Below are 26,582 nucleotides of genomic sequence, written 5' to 3'. Positions count from 1 at the left end.
ATGTGGTGTACTTTCAACACCCCCCCCCACCCCCCCCCCCCCCCACCACCGCCGGCCGTGCTGATAGGAAGTGAGTTCCAGGGTTTGACCCAGCGAACAGGTGTGAACAGGTTTTAAATGAAGGGATTCCCCTTGACAATTATTCTGGACAAATTTTCAACTTCAACATCTAGAAACAGCCAAATCACGTAGATTATCTGCTGTATAATTAGAGATATGGTTTTGCACCATAATTGCAGCACTCCTTACTTCTGCTATTGACTCATTTTTATGAATGAACTTGTTTTAGTAATTGATTGATTTGATTTTGTCATTATTCATATGTGATTGTTGCTGATTTGTTATAAACCACAGTAATAAAGTTGGAATTGATTTCTGTTCCTCAATAATTACTGATATTAAGTTTTGCTAAGTATCCATCCTATGATGTGTTTACAGAATCTTTTTGAACTTACTTCTGACATTGCTAGTTGATAATAAAAAGATAAACCATATCTGTAATTTCCTAGATACTTTGGAGTAAAATTTCTTTCATTGTTTATTGTTGGTGGGAACAGTCTGCAGAACTCCCAAAATAGGTGCCCCCATATCATCGTTCCCCACCCACTCCCACCCTGGAAAGTCTGGGGACATGGGGGTGCAGTGAATCTTAATTTCAGGAGTCCAGTCCCAACTCAGCTAGATTCACTAGCTGGCTGGTGGGCAGGAGGGGGAATTTGGGGATAAGAGGCTCCCCTGCAGTCTCCTGCAGCCAATGGGAGGGAGGGTCTGGAGCGATTGTGACAGGAGCGTTGCAGAGGGAATTGGGGTGGTTTATTGCAAAGGTGTTTGAGAGAGGCAGGGCACCCCATGGGTATCATGTGAGGTCTAGGGAGAGCACTCCTATTGCTTCTGACCCACCAGGAGTTCTGGCATTTTTAAAAACTTATCTTGGCCTCTTTAGGCCAATGGTTCAGCAATTGAGTTCCAGACAGTGCAGGACTCCCCTAGACTGGATGTTAAAATCATGTGATGGCACCTTTGACATTAAATTAGGTCCCCGCCTGCCTGTACTGGGTGCCTCAATCGACTTGGAAGTCAGCAAACACAGACAAAGCAAGAACAAGGTAATGTAACACCCCCTCGCACACCATTCTCACTGGATACGAGGTGGTGGTTAACCAGTCTCCCTCACTGCAGCAGTAACCTCCAGTTAAACCCACAAGGAAATGAGAAAGCAGTTCAGCCACATAAATTATATGAAAGAAAGCAGAGGTACACTCAGATTTGGATGGACTTTTTGTGTTTATTACCTTACATTGGAAACTTAAGAATGTTGATTCAACCGGCATTTTTAAAAGTTCATTTGAATCCATGCTGAGAAAATGCTACAATTCTATTGTAGGAATAACATTTATTCAGTTTCTTGCTCCAGTTATTAAATGCTGCATGCCTCATAAATCTACAGTAATATGAGTCTAACATTCCTGGAGATGTATGTTGGCTGCCTAGCCAAGCCTTTCAGAGACCAGGCCAATAAATTTCATCCTGGCACATTACCAAACCTTTAATCCAATGGTCCTGGCAGGCTGTAAAGATTTAAATGCTCTAATGCTTCAAAGAGCACTTCATCAGAGCCTTGTACTAAAAGGCAGTGTTGTGTGGCTGAATATATTCATTTTAAAATGTACAGAAGGTGTTCTGTTGAGTAGAAAGTGTGGTCATAAATTTACGAACTTGAATGAAGCAGAGCTGGAATGTGAATAGCTAGGTGAAACATTCACTGCAGAAGTTTTAATGCCAAGGAAAACCTTATCAGACTAATAACGATTTGGTTCTTGACCAAGAATGCTGCATGCTTCCACTGATGCAAAGCCAAAGTTTTCCAGTTTGGTACAGATTTACCGCAATATCAAGGTATTTCTGGGCAATGGTCTGAATAGTTCTTTTTTATTCATTCACAGGATGTAAGTGTCGTTGGCATTTATTGCCCAACCCCGTGCAACTGAATTTTTTGCAGCGTAAGGAAGTGTTGATATCATTGCTGTGGGTCTGGAGTCAGATTTGGCCAGACCAGGTATAAGCAGTAGATTTCCTTCCCTAAAGGATATTAGTGAACCAAATAGGTTTCTATGACAAAAGCAAAATACTGTGGATGCTGGAAATCTAGAACAAAATCAAAAATACCTGGAAAAACTCTGATGAAGGGTCATATGGACTCGAAACGTCGACTGTATCCCTCTCTGCAGATGCTGTCAGACCTGCTGAGTTTTTCCAGGTTTCTATGACAATCTGGTCACTGTTACTTTTCTTAATTGTTCATGAGATCTCGGTTTCACTGCAAGATCAAGGCTTATTGCACTTGAAAAGGCTCAAGCTGATACTTGCTCTTTTGTATTCCAGATTTTTTTAAACGAAATTTAAATTCTGCCAGTGTGGGATTTGAACTTGCATGTTTTGAATTACTGGTCCAGAAATGTAATCACTACACAACACAATCCCCCGAAAGCTAATGGGTAAAAACTTCTATTGTAAACGCAAACAGAAAATGCTGGAAAAACTCAGCAGGCCTAGCAGCATCTGTGAAGAGAGAAACAGAGTGAACGTTTTGAGTCCATATGACCCTTCTTCAGACTATTCTTCATTAAAAACTTCTAGTTGAGTTTCAGTACGGAGAATTGTAGACTGTAAACTGAGGGTTACAGTAAGAATGGAAAGATAGCAGATTTATGGCAATCAAGAGTCTGTTTGTCCACAGTTTTCTACAAAGTTTATCTGAGTGCCTACTTTTTTTTTTGGTGTCAGTCCCGGACAAAGGAAGAATAAGATCAAGCCGATTAAGTGTAAGCAGGGGAATTAAGTGAAACAAAAGGCCAAAGGCAAAAGTTTAATAAAGGTTTCACTATTAACGCTAAGTTCAATAGCTCACACCTTTCACTGTCTGACTCTGGCCGGGATTTTCCCTGCCCGTCAGCGTCTGGTTTGTTCGGTGCCAAGAGTGGACAATATGGCGCGATCAGTTTCACGGCAGCATGAAACCAGTTTGCGATCATCTGCTCAGCCCGCCGCTGGCAGGCCACGTTCTCAGCCATTGGACGTCAGAAACCTCACTGTAATGCATCATGTCATTATTAGGCCTGTCCACCCCACTGAATCCTCCACCCAGGTCGGGCGGAAAACGTGCTCACTTGTCTCACAACAGCACGTAAGTGACATGCACCTGGCAGGCTGCACTTCCCTCGGGACTTCAAGGTTTGTTTGCCCACCCTGCTTCGAGCAGCACTCACGGTCTCAGCACTAGGATTCGCAGACAGCACCACATCAGTTTTAGAGGGGCTCACAGGCAGGTCTCTACCTACCAGGTCAGCCATATGTGGGCAGCTTTTCAATGGCTGCAGGGCTAGGGTTTGCTTGGGGAAGGGGGAGAAGTGGCCTCAGGCAAGGGAAGAGGCTGCAGGGTGAGGGCTGTACTGAGGATGGAGGGTATCCCAGGATGTGTGTGGGGGGGGGGGGGGGGGGGGGGGGGGGTGGGGGGGGGGGGGGGGGGAGCGGGGGCGGTGGTGGTGGGTGGGGGGCACATGTTGATCTGTGCAAGTCGCCTCGAGATGGTGAGGGCTGAAGAGGCACATCCAGAAGAGATGAGGCCAGATGGAGGTGTGAGCGTGTGTGTGTGTGAGAGAGTGAGTGGTGATGTCCCTTGAGCTGGCAGTGAGTGAGATGCCAGTGAATGTTAATGGCTTGAGTGTGTGAGTTTAGAGTGATGAGCTGGTTGCCTTACCCTGGCTGCACAGATGAGATCATTCATCCTCTATCTGCATTGGATGGCCAACCTCTTCTGTGCAGCACTGGCACTGACCCCCACTGCCATCGCCTCCCAAGCCTGGTTGGTCACACCGCTGCACATCCTGTGGCCAGAGCGGGGGTAGAGGACACTGTGGTGGGCCTCCACGGTGTCCAAAAGGTGTTCCAGTGATACATCACTAAACCTGGGGGCTACAGCCCTTTTGCCTTTTGTGGACATCTTCCCTGCAGTAGTTGTGGCCTGGAAGCACTGAGATATGTGCGTGCGGCTGGACTTTAAACATGGCGCCTGATGTGATGAAGCAGCGAGGTGATGGTGGGCAGGCAAATGAGAACCTGCCCACCCACCATCAAAACAGCATGTTTCCTGGGAATGCATAAATAATGTGCTGGGATTGGGACGATATGGTATGAAAATGTTACTTTACCCACTCGCTACCGCACTTAGTGCAAACCTGGGACAATTCCGCCCTCTATCTTTAAATGCAATGGAAGGTGACCCCACTTCTTTCAACATTTTGTACTTAACCAGTAGGATTTTGACTCATAAGGTTATTCACCCAGAATACAGATTATATTAAGCAAACAGAGACTTTTGTAGCAGACAATTTACTTAAACTTGGCTTCAATACCAGGTAAAAGACATTAGGAAATAAAAGATATTAACTTCAGTGTTAAGGAACCCAATTGATTAAATACCACTTTCTATACTATCCATTAGAAAAATAAATATTTAACATCAAGGAATGATTCTTTATAAGAAATGCTTAATACACGTCGTGAATAATCCAGCTACGAGAAAAAACTTAATTTCCGTCACTGGTTCTCTTGCACAGTGTGTTCAAATCTGTGAATTACAATTTAAACTACTGAGAAACTCTGCATCAAATACTCATCAATGGTCCTTCAAAGATTTCCTTGATATGTGCCTTATTGCTGAAGCCATTTATAGGTTCATTATGTTCAATTCAAAAGCACAATACAACAATTTGCATTCATGTAGGGAAACATTCCAAAGTTCTGTACAGGAGGTTAGTCAAACGTAAACTGACATTGAGCCAAAGAAGAGGATGATGGGATGGGTGACCAAAAGCCTGGTGAAAAGGTTTTCAGAAAGGTCTTAAAGTGGGAGAAAGAGGTAGAAAGGCAGTCCGGTCACTGGGGGAAATTCAGAGTCTAGGGCCTAGATACCTGAAGGCTTCACATCCAATAGTGGAACTAAATGAATGGGCAATGCCCCAGGGGCCAGTTTAGGAGGAACACAGGGTTCTTAGAGGGTTGTGAGGCTGCAGGAGGTTACAGAGATACAGAGGTGAGGCCAAGGAGGGATATAAACATGAGTGGTAATTTTGAAATCAATATGTCAGTGGACTGGGAGACAGTGTTGGTCAGTAAGCACAGAGGTGATGAGCAAGCAGAGCTCAATACAGCTCAGTCATCTCAGCTCCAGGACATCACCGCAGGAGTTTCTCAGGGTAGTATCCTAGGCCCAACCATCTTCAGCTGCTTCATCAATGACCTGCTTTCCATCATAAGTGGGGATGTTGGCTGATGATTGCACAATGTTCAGCACCATTCGCGCCTCCTCAAATACTGAAGCAGACCATGTCCAAATGCAGCAAGACCTGGACAGTGTCCAGGTTTGGGCTGACAAGTGGCAAGTAACATTCGTACCACACAAGTGCCAGGCAATGACCATTTCCAATAGGAGAGAACACAACCATCACCCCTTGATGTTCAATGGCATTACCATCACTAAATCCCCCGCTATCAACATCATGGGGGTTAACATTGACCTGAAGCTGAATGGGACGAACTACATAAATACTGTGGCTACAAGAGCAGGTCAGAGGCTAAGAATCGTGCAATGGGTAACTCATCTCCTGACTCCCCAAAGCCTGTCCACTATCTACAAGGGACATGGCAGGAGTCATGGAATACTCTCCACTTGCCTGGATGAGTGTAGCTCCCACAACAGTCAAGATGCTCGACACCATCCAGGACAAAGCAGTCCACTTGATTGGCACCACATCCACAAACATTCACTCCCTCCATCACCGAGGCACAGTAGCAGCAGTGTGTACCATCTACAAGATGCACTGCAGGAATTCACCAAGGCTTCTTAGACAGCACCTTCCAAACCTTCAACCACCACTATCTAGAAGGACAAGGGCAGCAGATAGACAGGAACATCACCGCCTGGAAGTTCCCCTCCAAGTCACTCACCATCCTGACTTGGAAATATATCGCCGTTCCTTCACTGTCACTGGGTCAAAATCCTGCAACTCCCTCCCTAATGGCACTGTGGGTGTACCTATACCACATGGACTTCAGCGGTTCAAGAAAGCAGCTCACCATCACCTAGAGCAACTAGGGAAGGGCAATAAATGCTGGTCTAGACAACGACACCCACATCCCATGCATGAATAAAAAAATTGTTAGATTATTGTTACGAACAATGTATAATTTTAAGTTTTTTTATACATAAATAATACACATATATAGGTGTGTTAGGAAAGGTAAAAATGGTTTCAGTTTCAGTTAGTTGTTTATCAAACTTGGCGGCTGGGGGTCTGGATTGTGACTAAAAGGTTTCGAGTCCTTTGTGTTTGTGTATATACATTTTAATGAGGTGTTACAATCCCTGAAGTTAAAGAGATGGGTTAAAAGGGGTCATAAGTTTAGCGATTCTGAAAAAAAACACGAAGTAGAAAAGCTTCACTGTTGCCTCATGACAGTGATCTAGGGACACAGACACAGAAAAAGACAGGCATTGAGGTGGGGTGGGGGGGGGGGAGTTCAGTGTGTGTCAGAGGATGCAGACAGGGATTTTATGCTCCCTGAGAAGAAAACTGCAGAGCTTGGGACAGGAGTTAACTGAATAATCAGTTATAGAACCCAATAAGATGATCAGTTTAGCAGAAGTGCTACTGAAGGCTGAGTTTAGAGAACTCATTTGTTTGCTCTGCAGTTGAAGAAACAGAGTTTAGAGTGTGGTTTTGGGTGTCTCGGTGAGAGACAGGAATTCACTGGAAGAAAACCATTTGCAACTGTGTCAGTCCTAAGTGAGAAGCCTTTGTGCCAAGCTAGTGGTAACTCTTCACTAGTTTATGTGTCTGTCAAGATATTGCTGGGGTAAAGGGATAGTTGGAATTTGAATTGTCTTCTTGAGTTTGTATTGAGATCTTTCCAACCTTTTGTCTGGTGTAACATAGTTCACTTTTCTTCTTGTAACAAACATTTTATTCTTTGTATTAAAAGTTCATGAGCAGACTCCTGTGAATTTGTTCAATATCTTTCCTCTACGGTTTCTAGAAAAAAGTTAGGATCTATCAACAGAAAATGCTGGAAAAACTCAGCAGGTCTGGCAGCATCTGTGGAGAGAGAAACAGAGTTAATGTTTTGAGTCCATATGACCCTTCTTTAGAGCAGATCTATCCAACCAGGTTTCACTCTGGGATCTGACTTGTCCAGTATTAACAGCAGCTGGGATCATAACAATATGAACAATAGAGTTTTGGATGAGCAACATTTATGACAGGTGGAGGATGGGAGGCTAGTGAAGAAAGTATTGGAATAGTTGAAGCTGAAAGTGAAAAAGTGTGTACCAAGGGTTACATTGGGTGATAAGTTGTGGCAGGATAGAGAGTTGAGCAATGTTATGGAAGCAATAGTGGACGTGCTTCATGATGGAGAGGTTACAGGATGTGAATTTCAGCTTATGGTCAAGTTTGAGGCTGTGAACATTCTGGTTCCACCACTGACACAAGCCAGGAAGAGGGTGGAATGGATGACAAGGAAATGGGGATTTGTGATGGAGACTATAGGCAATGGGTTTGGTCTCTCTGCAATATTTAATTGGAGGCGGTTTTAGCTTCTCCAGGACTGGACGCAGTCTGATAACACAAAGACATTGGGGGATGGTGATAAGGTAAAACCAAGTGTCACTGGCCTGATTGTGAAACCTGATGTTTCTTTGGATGAGGTCGCTGCAGGGCAACATGTAGATGAGAAATAAGTGAGGTCGAAGGATACATTCTTGGGGGATTCCAGAGGAAGTTGTGCAGGAAGCTCTTCATTCAAAATTGGACAGGTAAGTGTTATGTTCCTTCTGTCGTGTCGCTTTGCTCAGTGAACATGGTTACACACCTATCTGTTCTGTCGAAGGGTCATGAGGACTCGAAACATCAACTCTTTTCTTCTCCGCCGATGCTGCCAGACCTGCTGAGTTTTTCCAGGTAATTCTGTTTTTGTTTTGGATTTCCAGCATCCACAGTTTTTTTGTTTTTATATTATGGTTACACACCTATCTACCGGTGAGCGAGTTGGTAAACAAGATACTGCAGACGCAGAGACCAATGTAAGATGAAGCACAAGCTGTTTATTAACACAAGTAACAGACCACTAACACAATATGCACTTATCAAACCAGAACCTATTCTAAACTACTGATTAACATTGTAGCCCGCGCTACACAGCAATTGGGTAATGCAATCACATGGTCAATCTGCTGACATTCTCTTAAAGGTGTATTGCACCTCAGATTACCACAGTAAGAGTCAAATGAGGTGAGGGCAATTCAATTCAGCTGCACAGTGGAGTAGAAGTATTGACCCATATGACACGTAACTACACCTAGCAGATACAAAGCTGTGCCAAAAGCAGCCTGATTAAAGAAAGGAGTGACACCATGGAACCCATGTAGATCTAAATTTGTAGCAGTATATTATAAAGTGACAAAGCTATTAAATGCAAAAAATAAAAAATATATATACATTATGAAACTTTGGTGTATCTCTTGCAGTTTTGCTGCTCGATGGAGATAATGTCCTTGGAAGAATAGGTTGGTGATTGAAGCCAGGGTGTGGAACAGCCAAGGGCCAATGACCAATGGCCTCAAAGTACAGAAAACTTGAGGTTTGAACACTGAAAGAAGCTTGGGGATTGGGACAGAAGCAAGCCAGAGGGATTGAGGAACAAGGAAGCAGAAACACAGAGGAAATGCAAAGGAAGCAGAAGATGGAGGCCGGGATTTTCCAGCCCCACCATTGCGGGACCCAACGCTGGTGATGTGGTGGGCCAGCCAAAATTCTGAAAATCCCGACCGGAGTATAAAGTGGAGAAATGTGAACTCATCCCCTTTGGCAGGAAGAGTAGAAAATCCATATATTATTTAAATGGAGAGATTGTAGAATTCTGTGGTGCAGAGGGATCTGGAATTTCTAGTACATGAATCACAAGAAGTTAATATGATCATATCTCATTCTTCTAAACCCAAATGGGCCTATGCCAAACCTGTTCAACCTTTCTTCATAAGGTAAGCCCTTCACCCCGGAATGAGTCAATTGAACCTTCTCTGATCTGCTTCTATATCTTTTATATCTTTTCCCAAATAAAGACCAAAACTGCACACAGTGGAGAGAGGTTGCAGAATTCGGTGGTACAGAGGGATCTGGTTGTCCTAGTGCAAAAATCCCAAGAAGTTAGAAGGTACAGCAAGTGATTAGGAAGGCAAATGGGATGTTAGTATTTATTGCAAGGGGAATAGAATATCAAAGTAGGGAAGTTTTGCAGCCACAGTGCAGGGCATTGGTGAGACCAGATCTGGAGTACAGCATACCGTTTTGTCTTCCTTTTTCCTGAACTGAGGGTTCCCCCTGCAATGTGGTTGACAGGGCCCTCAACCATGTCTGTCCCATGTCCTGCGCCTTTGCCCTCACCCCTTCCCTTCCCTCCCAGAACCATGATAGGGTCCACCTGGTCCTCACTTTTCACCCCACCAGCCTCTGCATTCAAAGGATAATCCTCTGCCATTTCTGCCAACTCCAGCATGATGTCACTACCAAATACATCTTCCCCTCACCACTCCCCCACCCACCACACCCCATCACGCCACCCATTGTCAGCATTCCAAAGGGACCATTCCTTACAGGACACCCAGGTCCACTCCTCCATCATCCCCAACTCCTCATCCCCTTCCCATGGCACCTTCCCATGCAATTGCAGGTGCAACACCTACTCCTTTACCTCCTCCATCCTCACTGTCCAAGGTCCTAAACACTCCTTTCAGGTGAAGCGGTGTTTCACTTGCACCACCTTCAATTTAGTCCATGTATTCGCTGCTCCCAATGTGGTCTCCTCAAAACTGGGGAGACTAAATGCAGACTGGGTGACAGCTTTGCGGAACACCTTCAGTCAGTCTACAAGCCTGACCCAGCCCTTCCTATCGCTTGCCATTTCAACGCTCCACCCTGCTCTCATGCCCACATGTCTGTCCTTGGCCTGCTGCATTGTTCCAGTGAAGCCCAACACAAACTGGAGGAACAGCACCTCATCTTCCGACTAGGCACTTGACAGCCTTCCGGAATTAACATTGAGTTCAACAACTTCAGACATTGAACTGTCTCCTCCATCTTGACTCATTTTTAAATCCAATCTTAAAATGTATTTATTTATTTATGTTTTTTTATTATCCTTTTTCCACAACTGCCCCCCCATCACCCCACCCCCACCCCCCAAACAGGGCATCTGTCACTTGTGCTTATGTTCTGCTTTCACGAGCACTGATCCTTGTTCTGCTATTATTACATTCTACTATCTTACCTTTATGCCACTATCAGCACCTTCTTTCATCTTTACCACTACCATTAACACTCCCTTCGTCCTGTGTCCATGACATCTTTGTCAATCTCTCTGTAGCTCCCACCTATCCCTGACCTTCTATTTTGCTCCACCTACTCCACTCCCAGCATAAAACAGCATAAAATCCATCACATTCCTACTTCTCTTTAGCTCTGAAGAGGCATACCGACTCGAAGCATTAACTCTCTCTCTCTCCGCAGATGCTGCCAGACCTGCTGAGTTTTTCCAGCATTTTCTGTTTTTATTTCAGATTCCCAGCATCTGCAGCATTTTGCTTTTATTTTTATGTTTGTGTTCTTTTATCTCAGTTAGTGCAAGTCACTGGGAACAAGTAACTCATTGTTGAGACCTGTCCTTATCAGGAACATGGTCCAGGAATTTTTCAAGTGCCAGTTTCCCAGTGCCAACTTTGGAATATTGAAAATGTTTGTAAACATGCTTGACTGGAATGCTAGCCCTCTTAGCACTGTAACTCAGTGCTGTTCCAAAACTCCTACAACCCTCCCCTGTCAAGGTGATACTCCAATAATAGCACAGATGACACAAATGCATGTCCCATATTCAAATGACTGTCTCTCTGGGATTTGAGACAGGATCAGGTGGCAGCATACTCACCGTTCAAAGTCTTGCCCTCAGCAGGTCCAGGAATTTCAATCCCCTTTTGGTCTTTAGCTTCTCATTTCCGCTAACACACTGCTGCTAACACACAATGAAAAGTAAAATAATTTGCACACATCAGTTTGCTCACTTTTGGTGAACAAAGTGTTTCATTTCCAATTAATGAACCACTGGAAAAATTACCAGTAATCCATGGGAAAATTGGTTGAATCATCATGGTGAACTCTTGTGAGGACAATAAGGGGCAGGTTTATTTCATTTCTATAGAAGCTGGATAATTTTTATTTTTTGCAATTGTAATCATCAAGATTAGGAATATGCCACTGTCAAGCAACTTAAAGTCAAGTTCAAACATCTTGTGCTACTCTGCCTCAGCAATGTGTCCTAAACTGCCTTAGAAAAGCATTCTCCTGAGACAGGATACACTTATTCATTTCCACTCCAGCTATCTTTAAGTGTTGTCTAAGAGGGGTTGTCGCTAGTTGTTGGTTTATAGCAGTTTTGTGCCATTGAGGTACATTTCCAACAAACCAATTCATGAAAAAAAATGTATGTAAGAGAGGAGACTTTCATTTTAATAACCTGCCTGAATCCAAACTCATGTTCCATAAGAGAAAAATGAAGTGTCAAGTCCACCACACCATGTAGTGTCCCAACACAGGGAATGTTTTGTTTTTTTCCCAAATGGTCATGATACAAAGTTGCCAATGTGTCACTATTTTCCTCTAAACACTAGACCTGGTGAAATGCAAAATGGCAATTATTTGGTAAAGATGATGATGCACTTTCGAACAGAACATCGCGGTAAAGAAACTATTATTCTCTATTTATATAATCTTGTATGACAGGAGTAACAGATATTAACTGGTTAAAAAAGGGCATCAGCCTCCTTAGGTGTTCAGCAAATCTTTTCAAATGTTACCACTTGCAAAACATGAAAGCCTCAGTGTATCATTGTGCCACTTGCACATCATGTGGTCTTGAATATAATGATGCACGATGCAAGACATAGGGACATAGCACCTAGGAACAGGAGTAGGCCATTCAGCCCTTTGAGCCTTCTCTGTCATTCAATAAAATCATGGCTGATCTGGTAGTGGTCTTAGGTCATTACCTATTTCAAATCCTGCACTCCTATAAAAAGAACATTGGCCTCGAAAAGTGAACAATTTACATGGCTTTAGGCAGTCAATGTATTAGAACCAACGTGAGGTTACCTGCACCAAGAGCAATTTTTTGGTTTGCTCAGACAGGCCTACATTAATTACTTTTCAGTTAATGATTAGACCAGTTATGCAACCAAGGTATTAACAAATCTGGATCTACCAATATACACTGTCTGATATAAATACTGGTCAAAGAAGCCAAAATCTACTTTGCTAAACCTTTTCCCGAATCGTGTGCAGCCAAGGGGAAGGTCGCAGCTGGAAAAATGGCATTCTCTGGAACATGGCAGGTCTACTCCCAGGAGAACATTGAAGACTTTATGCGTTCTCTCTGTAAGTTAGAGTGACAACTATGAGTAATGGCAAAGCTTCAGGGGCACAAATCGTGATCTGGTCAAAAATTATGTTCAAAATTGTGCTGGCTTTATGAAGTGTTGTTTTAGGCTTGAGTTTCCACTCAAGCTTATTTGCATAAACATAAATGAACCATCATAATTCAACAGCATTTTAGAAGGTTATTTTTAATAAATTGCGTTAAAATACTCCTATTTAAGAGTGATAACCTGGTGCAGTTTTATTTACAGTTGAAAATAGGTTTATCACAAAAAAAATCAGCATTTTTAGTCACAGTGTCTAATCTAACACCTTAGAGTAGCCCAATTTAAAACAAAAATACAGGACCATTTATTGGTTACATAGGTGCACAGTAGTCAGTTTCTTATCAAATTGAAAAGATAAAAGCTTTTAATATTTCAAATATTAAATCTTAAATCTCAACAAGAGATTTAAGAATCTTCTGTTGCAGACAGGTGAAATTAGTGGAAATGCGCTATAATGATTAATTCCAAACAAGGACATGGTTAAGTTTGTGGATAGAACTAGCTTCTCATGCTATGTTTTTAAACTAATGGAAATTGATTGTGGAAACTAGAATGTAATTTGTGCTCCAAATTCCTCAATTGTTTGCAATCTGCTTCACTAAGAATGAATGGAGCACAAGCTCACTTTAGTTTGAAGAACTTCACAGTCTTTTCCCAATGATAATGTGGAAAATATTTATGGTTAATATTAAGGCACAAAGACATTGCCATTGAGCTAAAAGAGGGAGTTGTTAGGTCCAGCCAGACTCAATTGCAATGGACTCAAATGAGCTTGATTCAAACTGACAGATGCTGCATGCACATAGACATGTATATGTATTACATCTGGATGTTTTTTCCTTATTTGTTCATGGAATGTGGCCATTACTAGCAAGGCCAGTATTTTTTGTGGGTCCCTAATTCAGAAGGTGGTGGCAAGACACCTTGAACCATTAGAGTCCATGTAGTGGAGGTACTCCCACAGTGCTGTTAGGGAGGGAATGCCAGCATTTTGATCTAATGATAATGAAGGAACAACAATATATTTCCAAGTCAGGATGGCATGTCATTTGAGGAAAAATTTCCAGGTGGTGTTCCCATGCATCTGCTCCCCTTGTCCTTCTACGTGGAAAAGTTTGTGGGTTTGGAAAGGGCTGTCGAAGGAAAACCACCACTTGCAAATTCCCATCCAAGTAATATACCACCCTGACTTTAAAAGAAAAATTAATTAATGGAATGTGGGCGTCACTGGCAAGACCAGCATTTGTTGCCCATTCCTAATTGCCCTTGAACAGGATAACTTGCTAGGCCAACTCAGAGGGCAGTTAAGCATCAACCACATTACTGTGGGTCTGGAGTCACCATTAGGTCAGACCAGGTAAGGATGGCAGATTTTCTTCCTAAAGGATATTAGTGCACCAGATGGGTTTTTACAACAATCAGTGATAGCTTCATGGTCACCATTATTGAGACTAGCTTTATATTCCAGATTTGTTAATTGAATGTAAATTCCACCAGGAGCCATGGTGGAGTTTGAACCCACTCCCCAGGGCATCAGCCTGAGCCTCTGGATTACGAGTCCACTAAGATTCCTGGTTCACCAATGTCTCCCCCAAAGACTTAGAAATATATTGTCATCCCTTCACAGTCACGGGGTCAAAATCCTGGAATTCCCTTCCTAACAGGACATGGACTGCAGTAGTTCAAGAAGGCAGCTCACCATCACCTTCTCAAGGGCAATTAGGGATGGGCAATAAATGCTGGCCCAGCCAGCGAAGCCCACATCCTATGAAAGAATAAAGAAAAAGAACCTTGGCAAGTTGCTGTAGCGCATCTTGTAGATGGTATACATTGCAGAGAGTGCTGTGCATATTATGTCTTGTATATTTGTGCCTTAACTATGAATATACTTATATATATTGACATTCAATATTACCAACAAATTCAGTAACTGACAAAATTCTCTTTTCCACCTGCAAATTATTGGAATGCGACAGTTTGATATTTTCACACTTTTAAACAAAATTATTGAACTATTTCACAATTCTTTTCTGATATTGTAAAATATAATTTGTCTCTATTGGAGAAATATTTTGCCAGAGGATTTTCAGAAACCACAATCTGGACGGAGTATTCAAACAATTTAATATTTTTTAATTCATTCTTGGGATTGGGCGTCACTGGCAAGGCCAGCTTTTATTGCCCATCCCTAATTGAGAAGGTGGTGGTGAGCTGTCTCCTTGAGCCGCTGCAGTCAGTGTGGTATAGGTACACCCACTGTGCTGAGGGAGTTCCTGCATTTTGACCCAGCGACAGTGAAGGAATGGCGCTGTAACATTTCAAACATCCATATAGTTAATTGTAAGGACACTGCTCTTTCATATCCATAAATGTACACATAGTTTTACATTTATTTTAATACATGTCCTTCATTCTTACTGTTGTAGCTTAACATCCAGCATTATAGTTCATTCTGAGATGTTAACTTTCTCCATTTTTCAGCCAGTGTTCTTAACAATTGTTTTTTCCTCTCCATTTAGTTGTCCTACTAGCCTTTCACATATCAGCATAAACAAATACAATGGACAGAAGGTTCCACTCTGAAACCTAAGTTTGGTGCAGGGCACAGAAGTGGGAGTGATTCCCGCTGTGTTGTGAGATGACTGAACGCGCGCTGTTTTGTGCTGTCCAGCTCATTACTTACCCATCTGTGCGGACCATGATGAATCTTGTGGCAGGAATGGGTAGGAAGTCACTGTCTCCGCTGTTACCGCGTAGGACCAGCTGTCGTATTTAAAGGGCACCAGGACATCCATTCAGCCAGGAGCTCCTTATTCTGCATCAAACAGAATGTCACAGAGAAGAAAGCAACCTTCAGCAAAGCATCCCCGGAGATTCTCCCTGGAGATTCCTCCAGGCCATCCTGGAAATGTGGGAAGTGCTGTTTCCTCAGGTTGGCAGCAGGAGGCCCTCCAGTCTGACCATGGCAGCCTGGACAGAGGTCACAGTGGTGGTTAGCACCCATGGGCCCAAGAAAGGACTGGTCAGGAGTGCAGGAAGGGGAGGAATGATTTGCTGCATTCCGCAGGGTAATCGTTCTGTCCACTCACTGCAAACTCACACTCTCATAAGGACATCAGACAGTCTAAGGGTTAGAGTGCACAGGGATGTCACACACTACCTGCACTTGGGACATCAGCACTGAATTGCCAGCCACTTTAAGCTCTCAATCTCATATAAGTTGCAGGACAAACAGCTTCTTAACCACTTTCTGGGAAGGGCTCAGCAGCTGCAACAGGCAATGCATGCTCCTGAACTGCTCATGCACCTATTCACCCACATTCAATCCTTCTGTCTTTCTGCAGGAGAAGAACGCCCACAACAGAGCTGAACCACCGAGGTGAGGTGAGAGTGACTGCCCTTGACATCAAGTCCACAGTTGACCAAGTGTGACATCAAGGAGCCTTAGCAAAAGTGGAGTCAATGGGAATCAGGGGGGAAAACTCTCCACTGGTTAGAGTCATACCCAGCACAAAGGAAGATGGTTGTGGTTGTTGGAGGTCAGTCATCTCAGCTCCAGGACATCACTGCAGGGGTTCCTCAGGGTACTGTCCTAGGCCCAACCATCTTCAGCTGCTTCATCAATGACCTTCCTTCCATCATAAGGTCAGAAGTGGGGAAATTTGCTGATAATTGCACAATGTTCAGCACTACTCACAACTCCTCAGATACTGAAGCAGTCCATGTTCAAATGCAGCCAGACCTGAACAATGTCCAGGCTTGGGCTGACAAGTGGTGAGTAACATTCGCACCACACAAGTGTCAGGCAATGACCATTTCCAACAAGAGAGAATTCAACCACTGCCCCTTGATGTTCAATGGCATTACCATCACTGAATCCCCCAATATTAACAACCTGGGGGCTACCATTGACCAGAAACTGAACTGGACTAACCATATAAATACTGTGGCTACAAGAGCAGGTCAGAGGCTAGGAATCCTGTGATGAGTAACTCCCCAGAGCCTGTCCACCATCTACAAGGCACAAGCCAGGAACGTGATGGAATATTCAAGAAGCTTGGCACCATCCAGGACAAAGCAGCCCACTTGACACCACATCCACAAACATTCACTCCCTCCACCACCGACGCACAGTAGCAGCAGTGTGTACCATCTACAAGATGCACTGCAGGAATTTGCCAAGGCTCCTTTGACAACACCTTCCAAACCCACGACCACTACCATCTGGAAGGACAAAGGCAGCAGAGAGATGGGAACACCACCACCTGGAAGTTCCCCTCCAAGTCACTCACCATCCTGACTTGGAAATATATCATCGTTCCTTCACTGTCGCTGGGTCAAAATCCTGGAACTTCCTCCCTAACAGCACTGTGGATGTACCTACACCACATGGACTGCCGCAGTTCAAGAAGGCAGCTCACCACCACCTTCGCAAGGGCGACTAGAATGGACAATAAATGCTGGGCCCAGCCATCGAAGCCCACATCCCGAGAGTGAATAAAAAAGAAGGGAGTGGGCCAAGACTGGAAGGGGAATGGCAGAGATCAGACTCCTCACCCCTTATGAAGAACAGGCCACCGATCTAGCCGGTGAAGAGCAGGGCAATTCCTGTGCTGAAGGTGAGGTAATACTCTCCCAGGAAGCCAGTGATGATGCCACCAGTCTGCAGTTGTCATATGCGCACTGTGAGCTCTCTTTAAAATATGAGCCTGCTTGGTCAATCACTAAATCTTTCTTTTCTCTATTCCAGGTACCAGCAAGAAACAGAGGTGGACAGCAACCCAGACCAGCCACAGCCCCAGCTCCAAACCCACCTCTGTAGAGGATGCCTCAGAATCCTCAGAGGATGCACATTCACCCTGGCTTTCACCTGCACCCTCCACCAGCGCAGATACACTCACCTCGGTGGATGCACATTCACCCTGGCTTTCACCTGCACCCTCCACCAGCGCAGATACACTCACCTCGGTGGATGCACATTCACCCTGGCTTTCACCTGCACCCTCCACCAGCGCAGATACACTCACCTCGGTGGATGCACATTCACCTTGGCTTTCACCTGCACCCTCCACCAGCGCAGATACACTCACCTCGGTGGATGCACATTCACCTTGGCTTTCACCTGCACCCTCCACCAGCGCAGATACACTCACCTCGGTGGATGCACATTCAAGAGTAGGCTCGGGGTCACAACCTGGTGAGCACATCACCGACGGGGGTTCACGGCTGGTGGAGGAAGTGACAGTCGAGTCTCTGACACTCAGAGTACTGCTGGAGACCAGGCCCCTGCTCAGCCCCATGTCAATGATGAGCCTCTGGACTCAGCCCTCAGAGATATGTTGGAGGATGCAGAGCCAGGCAGCGGGACATTAGGCAGACATGCCAGACGCCAAGTGCAGACCAGACCGAAGGCTGAAGGAGTCCGTCCACGCTCGGTCTGATGTTGTGGCTCCAGCACGCGAGCACTTGGCTGCCTCCAGGGAACAGTTGGCGGCCACCTTGAAGACCCAGGTCCAGCAGAATGAACAGTTCCTGCTGGATATGCACTTGGAACCGCACTCTGTTGCTCTAGGCATTGGTACAGTGCACCAGTAGTCAGGTGACAGGGGAACTGGGCACCTCAACCTCCCACCAGGGTCAGAGAGGTGGCATTGGGTACCCACAGGTGGAGAAGTGCCAGCCAAACACTCCAGGGTCTTCATCCCAGTACGTTCCAAGAGTGCCTTGCCACTCTACCTCTGCTTTGCCACTGACCCCATCACCTCCAGAGGGTCAAGCCTAGGAGGGTAGAAGCAGCTGAAGCTGAACTAGAGCAGGATGGGGTCTTCGAGGCCTTGGGCCACCAGAGGACCCCACCAAAGTCATTCCAGTCAACAGGGCACAGCAGTCACCAGGCTGCCTCCACCTCAGCTGTGGGTGTCAGGGCTGTATCTAGACGTAGCGGTAGGCAATGAAAAATTAAGAAGTATTGAAGGCACACAGGTACCATCAGGCAAGACATCCCCCTTTTGTAGCTCTAGGTTGTGCAGGGCGCAGCAGACAACGATGATCAGAATGCATTCTGTGGTGAATATGGGAGAACCCCACCTGAACAGTCCAAATATCTGAAACACATCTTTAGGAGGCCTATTGCCTGCTCAATCAGAGGCCTAGCAGAGGCATGTGCATCATTTTAGCTCTCCTCAGCTGCACTTTATGGACAGCGAACTGGCATCATGAACCATGTCTTCTGGGGGTATCCCTTGCCCCCGAGGAGCCAGCCCTGCAAATGCCAAGGTCCCTCAAAAACCTGTGGCACCTGTGAGTGGCTCAAGATGTATGTGTTGTGAGAATTCCCTGGGGACAGGGCACAGACATGCAGGATTTGTAGTCTGCAATCACAAATGAGCTCAACGTTCAAAGAATCTTTTTGCCTTCTCTTTACATATCCTTTTTGATTGGTGAATACAATAGGCTGTTCTCAGGGATCTCTCAAGGCCACATGTGTGCAGTTAACTGTGCCCTGCTCTTGAAGGAACTCCTAATGATCTTGCAGCCTAACTTTGGGATCAAGGTGGAATTGTACACATTGGTGCACTCTCTTGAACAGGGCATCTGTGACCTCCTGTATGCACCTGTGCGTCACTGACTGGGAGTGCCACACTGGTGCCCAGTGAAACACTGGAAGGAGCCACTGGCAAAAAAGATCAAGACAGCGGCGACCTTCAATGCCATTGGCATTGGATGGCATGGGTTGCCATCCAAGGCCTTGCGATCGCAGCTTGTCCTGGAGAAGCTGACAGATGAGAGCAATCACATTGCAGGACAAGCGAAGGCGTTGCCTTTTGCTCATTTCTAAATAAGGGCATTGCCTGTGATGCACCTGTAGTCGGGCCAATGGCCGCCATTGCAGTGGACACTGTTTGCCAGCATCTTGACCTTTGTGAGGCCCCACTCCCTCTTGCTGCTCAGGCTCTTGCTCCTCCTGCCTCTGTGCCAACCTGTGACAGGCCCTCCTTCTCCCCATCTGGAGGAGAGGCAGTACCACGCCTGGGTTACCTGCAGCCTGCATCTTTGATGTCTCAGTGGATGCGTGAATGAATTGAAGGGATACATTTAGTGAGCATGTCCTTTAAAGGTTTCCCTCTATCTCAAAGCCCGCAGGTCAGTGCTAAACCCTTCACCTGGCCTCTGTCTAAACATGGCACCCCCACTCCACCCCTTCCAGGTAAATAACACCCTGGAGGACCAGAGATGGGTGTTTCTCCCATTCATACATGACTTGTATGGAGACATTGCTCTTTGACCATGGTGATGAGAGCCATGTGCGAGAATATTTTCAGCTTGGTTCCATTGCCCTCGAGACTCTATACAGAAACCATTACTTTGGCATTATAAAAGATTTTCCGCATGAGCCCTTGTCAGCCATGACCACTTACTTGGGAGGATGGAAGTTTGGAGTTGGGGGTTTGCTGCTGTTCAGCAGCTATGCCCCTTGGAGGCATCTACCCCCCTCCCTCCCTTCATCCCCTGTGCCCGACAGCAGCAGGTGGCAAATGGACAGAATCAATGCCATCTCCAGACTTTGATGGATTCTCAGTGAAATGTGAACCATTAGTCATGGAGCAAGGCTGATTTCTTGGTCGTTTGAATCTCTAGAGCAGAACTCAGCCGAGTCTGGTTTTCCATGGAGCAAACTAATAACCAATAGGATGCCCCTTCACTCGGCCCAAAAGGTTAGTCATTAACTCCTCCCCTCCATTCCGAGACCCCTCTTCCCATATTGAACACTTGCAAGTTTTTAATAACTGTGCAACAACTTTTAGATATTGAAAATGGTGTGTTTGAGGTTTGTGAGTGCATCAAGTACATTTGGCACTTCCCCATTCATCCACCTGGTCCCCTCTATCCTCCTCCAAGGTTAGCACCTGCTAATTCCTCTTTCCTGTCACCATTCAGCCTCCCCATGTTACCCTGGACCCAGTTATTATTTTGTTGGCATTCCTGCTCCCTCCTACCCCATTCCCTTCACTGTCAATGTGTCCATGCCCCTCCTGGCCCTGATCTGACCCTTCCCATTCCAGAGGCCAGCTGTACCTGACTTTCTGGGACCTGTCCCCCCCGCCTTGAGACCATCCACTACCCACCCATGAGCCTAGCACTTCCACCCTACCTGATCCAACTCCCTCCTCTGTGAATGTAACTTCTGCTTCCCAGTACCCTCTCTGAAACCCCTAGAACAAAATTCACTAACTCATGGACGAAGCACTTTGACACATCTCTCTAAGATGGTCACTGCCCAGGAAGGCCTTTGACCGCCCAACAACCGCCTCTCTAATACGCCCTGTGGACAGTCTGGTTTCCTTCCGCAGACATTTTTCTAAGCATGCCCAGATGATCTTGGTGTCCTTCCCCGGACAGACTCGCACCTTTCCCACTGGTGCTTGTCCCACCCCATCCTGCCTCACCGCTGGTCCTCCCCTCCTTTGTCCTGCCTCCACTTTTCCCTTCCCCTCTGGCCCTCCCTCCTGTGCCCAGCCTTGGCGCAGCTTTTGCTACCGGCACTCAATATAATTTAAGGTTCTGAACAGTCCCCAGGAAAGTGAGAGCAGCATCTACTGACCTCAAAGACATGGAAGAGGTGAAGCTTGCCAGGTGCACACCACTTGTATTTTTTCTTATACCTTCATGGGATGTGGGTGTGGCTGGCTGGGCCAGCATTTATCACCCATCGCTAATTGCCCTTGAGAAGGTGGTGGTGAGCTGCCTTCTTGAACCGCTGCAGTCCATGTGGTGTAGGTACACCCACAGTGCTGTTAGGGAGCTGTTTGCAGTCATAAAACTAAACATTCTAAATTCTCACTGGCGGGGACTTGATTTTGAGGGCAAACCTAATTCCAGTGAGGTGGCTTTTAAGTGACCATGCATGAGATGTTAATGAGATGTTAATGCATGTAAATGGGGTTCCCGACCTTGTGACCTTGTTCGTCAGGAAGCTTGACTCAACTTGAATGTCCCAAGGACAAAGTCCTGACAGTTCATTCTGACTTTGGGAACCAAGCGTTTTGCCTCTCCCCAAATTAAGTTCCCCTGCCCACCACAATTCCTGCTGCTGGCGGGATTGGAAGATTCCACCCTATGAGTGGGCTATTGAATCAATATGGGGGGGGTGGCTGAGTGTGGGGATTAGAGTCCTTATCCACCCATGTGCACATGCAGCAGGGCTTAATATGTTAAAGCCAACTTTAACCCCTCAACATCAGCTAAGCTGAGATAGGAACAGAAGGTCATTCAACCCTCAAGCCTATTCACCATTCAATGAGATCATGGCTGAAACTGTGGCCTAACTCCACATAACTGTCTTTGTCCTATATATTCCTTCATACCCCTGTGACAGAAATCTTACAATCTCAGATTGTAAATTAATAATTAACCCAATGTCAATTACCATTTGTGAAAGACAGTTCCAAACTTCCAAACCTTTGTGTCCAGAAATGTTTCCTAACTTTACTCCTGAAGTACTTGGCCATAATCTTTAGATTATGTCCCCCAGTCTTAAACCCTGCAACCAGAGCAAATTGTTCCTATCTACCCTATCAGTTTCCTTTAATGACTTCAAAACTTTGCTCGAATTACTCTTAATCTTCCAAAATTCAAGGAAATTGCTTGTGTAATCCTTCTTCGTAAGTTAACCCCTGGAGTCCAGATATCATTCTAGTGAATGCTTTTTCTGCCAGGTCAATATATCCTTCCTAAGGTGCAGTGTCCAGAACTGAATGTAGTATTCCAAATGTGATCGAACCAGGACTCAGTATAACTGCAGCGTGACTTCTACCCCTTTGTATTCTAGTCCTCAAACTATAAAGGCCAGCATTTCACTCGCCCTTTTTTGATTATTTTTGGACCTGTCCATGACTGTCTGTTGATCTGTATACCTTGAATGGTTAATTTAGAATGGCTATTGTACCAGGAACCTTCCTAGTCTGTATTGATCAGCTGCCTCACTGAATAAACTTGCTGAACCTTTGGGAAATCTGTCGCAGATTGAATGTTGGAACAGTTTTGAGTTGCCTCGATTTTTAATTCCTCTGGCCATGGGGGAGGTGCCAGAGAACTGGAGAACAGCTAATGTGGTTCTGCTAGTTAAGAAGGGTTGTAGAGATAAGCCAAGGAACTACAGGCCAGTGAGCCTCACGTCAGTGGTAGGGAAACTATTGGAGGAAATTCTGAAGGAGAGAATCTATCTCTACTTGGAGAGGCAAGGTTTGATCAGGGATAGTCAGCATGGCTTTGTCAGAGGGAGGTCATGCCTAACAAATTTGATTGAATGTTTTGAGGAGGTGACCAGGTGTGTAGATGAGGGTAGTGCAGTTGATGTAGTTTATATGGATTTCAGCAAAGCCTTTGACAAGGGGTCCCACATGGGAGACTTATAAAGAAGGCAAATGCACATGGGATACAGGGTAATTGATAAGGTGGATTCAAAATTGGCTTAGTTGTAGGAGACAGAGGGTGATGACAGAAGGATGCTTTAGTGACTGGAAGCCAGTGTCCAGTGGCGTACCACAGGGATCTGTGCTGAGTCCCCTATTATTTTTCATTTATATAAACAACATAGATGACTCTGTGGGAGCTAGGATTAGTAAGTTTGCAGATGACACAAAGATTGGCCTGATGGTTAACAGTGAGGTTGAGTGTCTTAGGCTACAGGAAGATATAGATGGGATGGTCAAATGGGCAGATAAGTGGCAGATGGAATTTCACCCTGAAAAGTGTGAGATGATACACTTTGGAAGGAGTAATTTGACAAGGAAGTATTCAATGAATGGCATGACACTAAGAAGTTCTGTGGAACAAAGGGACCTTGGCGTGTGTGTCCATAGATCTCTGAAGGCGGAGGAGCATGTTAGTGGAGTCGTGAAAAAGGCATATGGGACACTTGCCTTTATCAATCGAGGCATAGATTACAAAAGTAGGGAGATCATGTTGGAGTTGTATAAAATGTTGGTGAAGCCAGAGCTGGAGTACTGAGTGCAGTTCTGGTCGCCACATTATAGGAAGGATGTGATTGCACTGGAGGGGGTGCAGAGGAGATTCACCAGGATGTTGCCTGGGATGAAACATTTAAGTTATGAAGAGAGGTTGGGTAGACTTGGGTTCTTTTTGTTGGAGCAGAGAAGACTGAGGGGCGACCTGATCGAGGTGTATGAGATTATGAGGGGCATGGACAGGGTGGATAGGGAGCAGCTGTTCCCCTTAGTTGAAGGGTCAGTCACGAGGGGACATAAGTTCAGGGTGAGGGGCAGGAGGTTTAGAGGGGATGTGAGGAAAAACTTTTTTACCCAGAGGGTGGTGACAGTCTGGAATGCGCTGACTGGGAGGGTGGAGGAGGCAGGTTGCCTCACATCCTTTAAAAAGTACCTGAATGAGCACTTGGCACATCATAACATTCAAGGCTATGGGCCAAGTGCTGGTAAATGGGATTAGGTAGGTAGGTCAGGTGTTTCTCACGTGTCAGTGCAGACTCGATAGGCCAAAGGGCCTCTTCTGCACTGTGTGATTCTGTGATTCTATGATTCTGTGATATCACTGCCCCAGTTCCTATTTAAAATGCTAATTACACAAGAGCGATAAGTTGCTACTCCCCTCACAGAAAATTGTGTATGAGTGCAGAGGTCAGAAACCGACTGATAGATGGATCATATGCGGCCTCAGCCGATTCGAAAACCTCAGCTTCCACCACAAGCTCTTAAAGATCTTTACGCCTGTAAAGATATTAGTTCATTTCAGAACAATAGTTCTATTTTTTCAATGATGCAGCTCTTCCAGAGGATGTGATAAAGGTTGGAAAAGACATCAAGCCAATTATTGAAATCAAACAAACTGGAGACAACTTTGTCATTACAACGAAAAATCCACGTCATTCAGTAACAAATCAATTTACCATTGGAAAAGAGGCTGAGATCACCTCCATGGATGGCAAAAAGCTAAAGGTATTTTGAGTCTCATTTTGTTTATGGTCACCTACTGTATATTGTCAGGCATGAAACAATGATCTTACATTTCCACAAATTATTTCAAATTCAAAACCATGGTAGCAAATGCAGTTTAGGATTCTTTTCCTATGATTCATAAGATAGAAAGTGCACACAAACAAAGTTTTAACTAGCAGAGATTTCTTTTGTAAGTGAGTGCAAGTATTTTGTTGACCTCTGTATCCACCAGGACAACTCAATTAAATCCACTTATGAGTCTAGTTTACAGTTCCTTGGTCTCAATGGAAAAAAAAATGTTTAATTCCACAGCTTTTATTTTTCTGGTTGGAAGACAAGATACCAAATGTTTTTGTGTATGCTTACAATCATTTTGCTTTGCACAGTGTACTGTTCAAATGGAAGAAGGGAAGCTAATATGCAGGTTGCAAAACTTTGTCCACTTACAGGAGGTGCAGGGGTCTGAAATGATTGAAGTAAGTACTGGATTATATCATTTCTCTAAGTATTCTAATGCTGTGCAGCTTTTGACTAGTGCAGATGATCAGCTACACCTCCGTATGAATTAGAACATAACTTTGTCAGGCAATAGTTATATAAAATCCACAAATGATTTTGGAGTAGATTATAATTGGAAAAAATACACATTCCTAACTTCATCAGGTATTTCAGGAGAAACCTGGAAAATGATTGGATTTTCTAAAAATTTCTGTTGTCCTTGTAGCAATGTGAGAATTGGATGGCGTCACTAACAGGAATACTAGTTCTGGCTCTGTCAGCCCTACTACCCACTGGCTGCTAAGAACATTACAAGTTAATATGAGTGTATAATATACAAATTCCCTGTTAACAATAACAGATGCTTCATATCTAAGTACTTGATTTATTATTTGAAAAACTAATTTGTTTTGCTCATTGTGGCATTTCTAAAATAGCTGAAAGCAGCCTGGTAATTTAAAAAACCCCGCTCTTTACTCCACCGGCCTAGCACCTCTAGATGCCCAATATTCACAGGTATCCATGGCATCCAATGTTGCAGAAGGCCTACCTAAGGAAAATGCACCACATTGCGCATTCTCTTCATTTATATCACATTATAATGAGTCCACAACAATCTAATACATCTTCATTGTCACCTAATGACTTGATTTTATTTTAAGAAATGTTAACATTATGTGTGCACATTGCATTGCTATCTTGCCATTGTGTTGGCTCATTTGATTCCTATTTTTTAACAGAAACTTACTGCAGGCTCCACCACAATGATTAGAAAAAGCCGACGAATTTAACCAGAATGGAACTAATCTCCTGTGTTCTATTCAAATAAATGAAAGAAATCCTGTTGTTCTTTGTGTTTGTTGCTTGTATTTTTGTTGTTTGTTTGCTTGTGTTTTGGTTCCCAAAGCACCAATAATAGATTTGGTAAAGTAACCTTAAAATGTAGAAAAGGTCACTGGAGAAAGGTCCCAATCAGAGACATTAAATGTAGTCTTTCCAGCAATGAGTAGCATTGGAAAACCTAGCCTTTAACTTCCACATGATATAAATATGTATATACGTATCAATATATCTGTTATCGAAATGCTTTAGTGTGTAGCTTAACCATGGGATACACCAGAGGGCAGAAAGACAATATTGAATTAGGTAATGCTCACATTGTGATGGGATCTCCGGCGTAGCCATAAATGGCTAATGATCAACACATATGCTGATCCCATTCAGCTTCAGCTCTCTGTCTGATGCATAATCAGGGCAGTTGATATATTCTTCAACTGCTTGCCTAACACCACAAACTGGATGAGCCAAATGTTTCTCCAGCTTATTTTGGCAAAGATAGCTGAAATAATTAATCACCCAGCGCCCGTTTTACAGACACTGACTGGCCTCCTACACCTTGTGGTGTGCCTCAGTCTGGATCTAGGTGGAGCAGGACTGCTCCTCCCGATTTCCACATTAAAAGAATGCGAGCCTCTGCCTCATTACCACACCCACCCCTTGGGGCTGCAGATCCCATGCCCCACTAA

General features: G+C 44.6%; 1 protein-coding gene across 1 annotated transcript; it reads left to right on the top strand.

Moving 5' to 3' along the window:
• The first annotated feature begins 12,472 nt into the window (after positions 1–12,472).
• Positions 12,473–25,847, top strand: fabp10a (fatty acid binding protein 10a, liver basic). Its single transcript, XM_041213458.1, has 4 exons — positions 12,473–12,539; positions 24,386–24,558; positions 24,945–25,034; positions 25,797–25,847. The coding sequence occupies exons 1-4, from the start codon at positions 12,473–12,475 to the stop codon at positions 25,845–25,847; spliced, it is 381 nt and encodes a 126-aa protein (XP_041069392.1).
• The last annotated feature ends 735 nt before the right edge of the window (positions 25,848–26,582 follow it).

The sequence above is a fragment of the Carcharodon carcharias genome, chromosome 19 (genome assembly GCF_017639515.1).
Source record: "Carcharodon carcharias isolate sCarCar2 chromosome 19, sCarCar2.pri, whole genome shotgun sequence".
Classification (NCBI taxonomy): domain Eukaryota; kingdom Metazoa; phylum Chordata; class Chondrichthyes; order Lamniformes; family Lamnidae; genus Carcharodon; species Carcharodon carcharias.
Note: the sequence above shows the minus strand (reverse complement) of the source record. Positions and strands in the feature narration are given on the sequence as shown.

Bases quoted from the DNA above. Each gene is read 5' to 3' on its own strand.
- fabp10a (XM_041213458.1), top strand. From the start codon at position 12,473: ATGGCATTCTCTGGAACATGGCAGGTCTACTCCCAGGAGAACATTGAA. The intron at 24,559-24,944 runs GTATTTTGAGTC...TGCTTTGCACAG, and splicing joins TGGATGGCAAAAAGCTAAAG to TGTACTGTTCAAATGGAAGA. The intron at 25,035-25,796 runs GTAAGTACTGGA...ATTTTTTAACAG, and splicing joins AGGGGTCTGAAATGATTGAA to AAACTTACTGCAGGCTCCAC.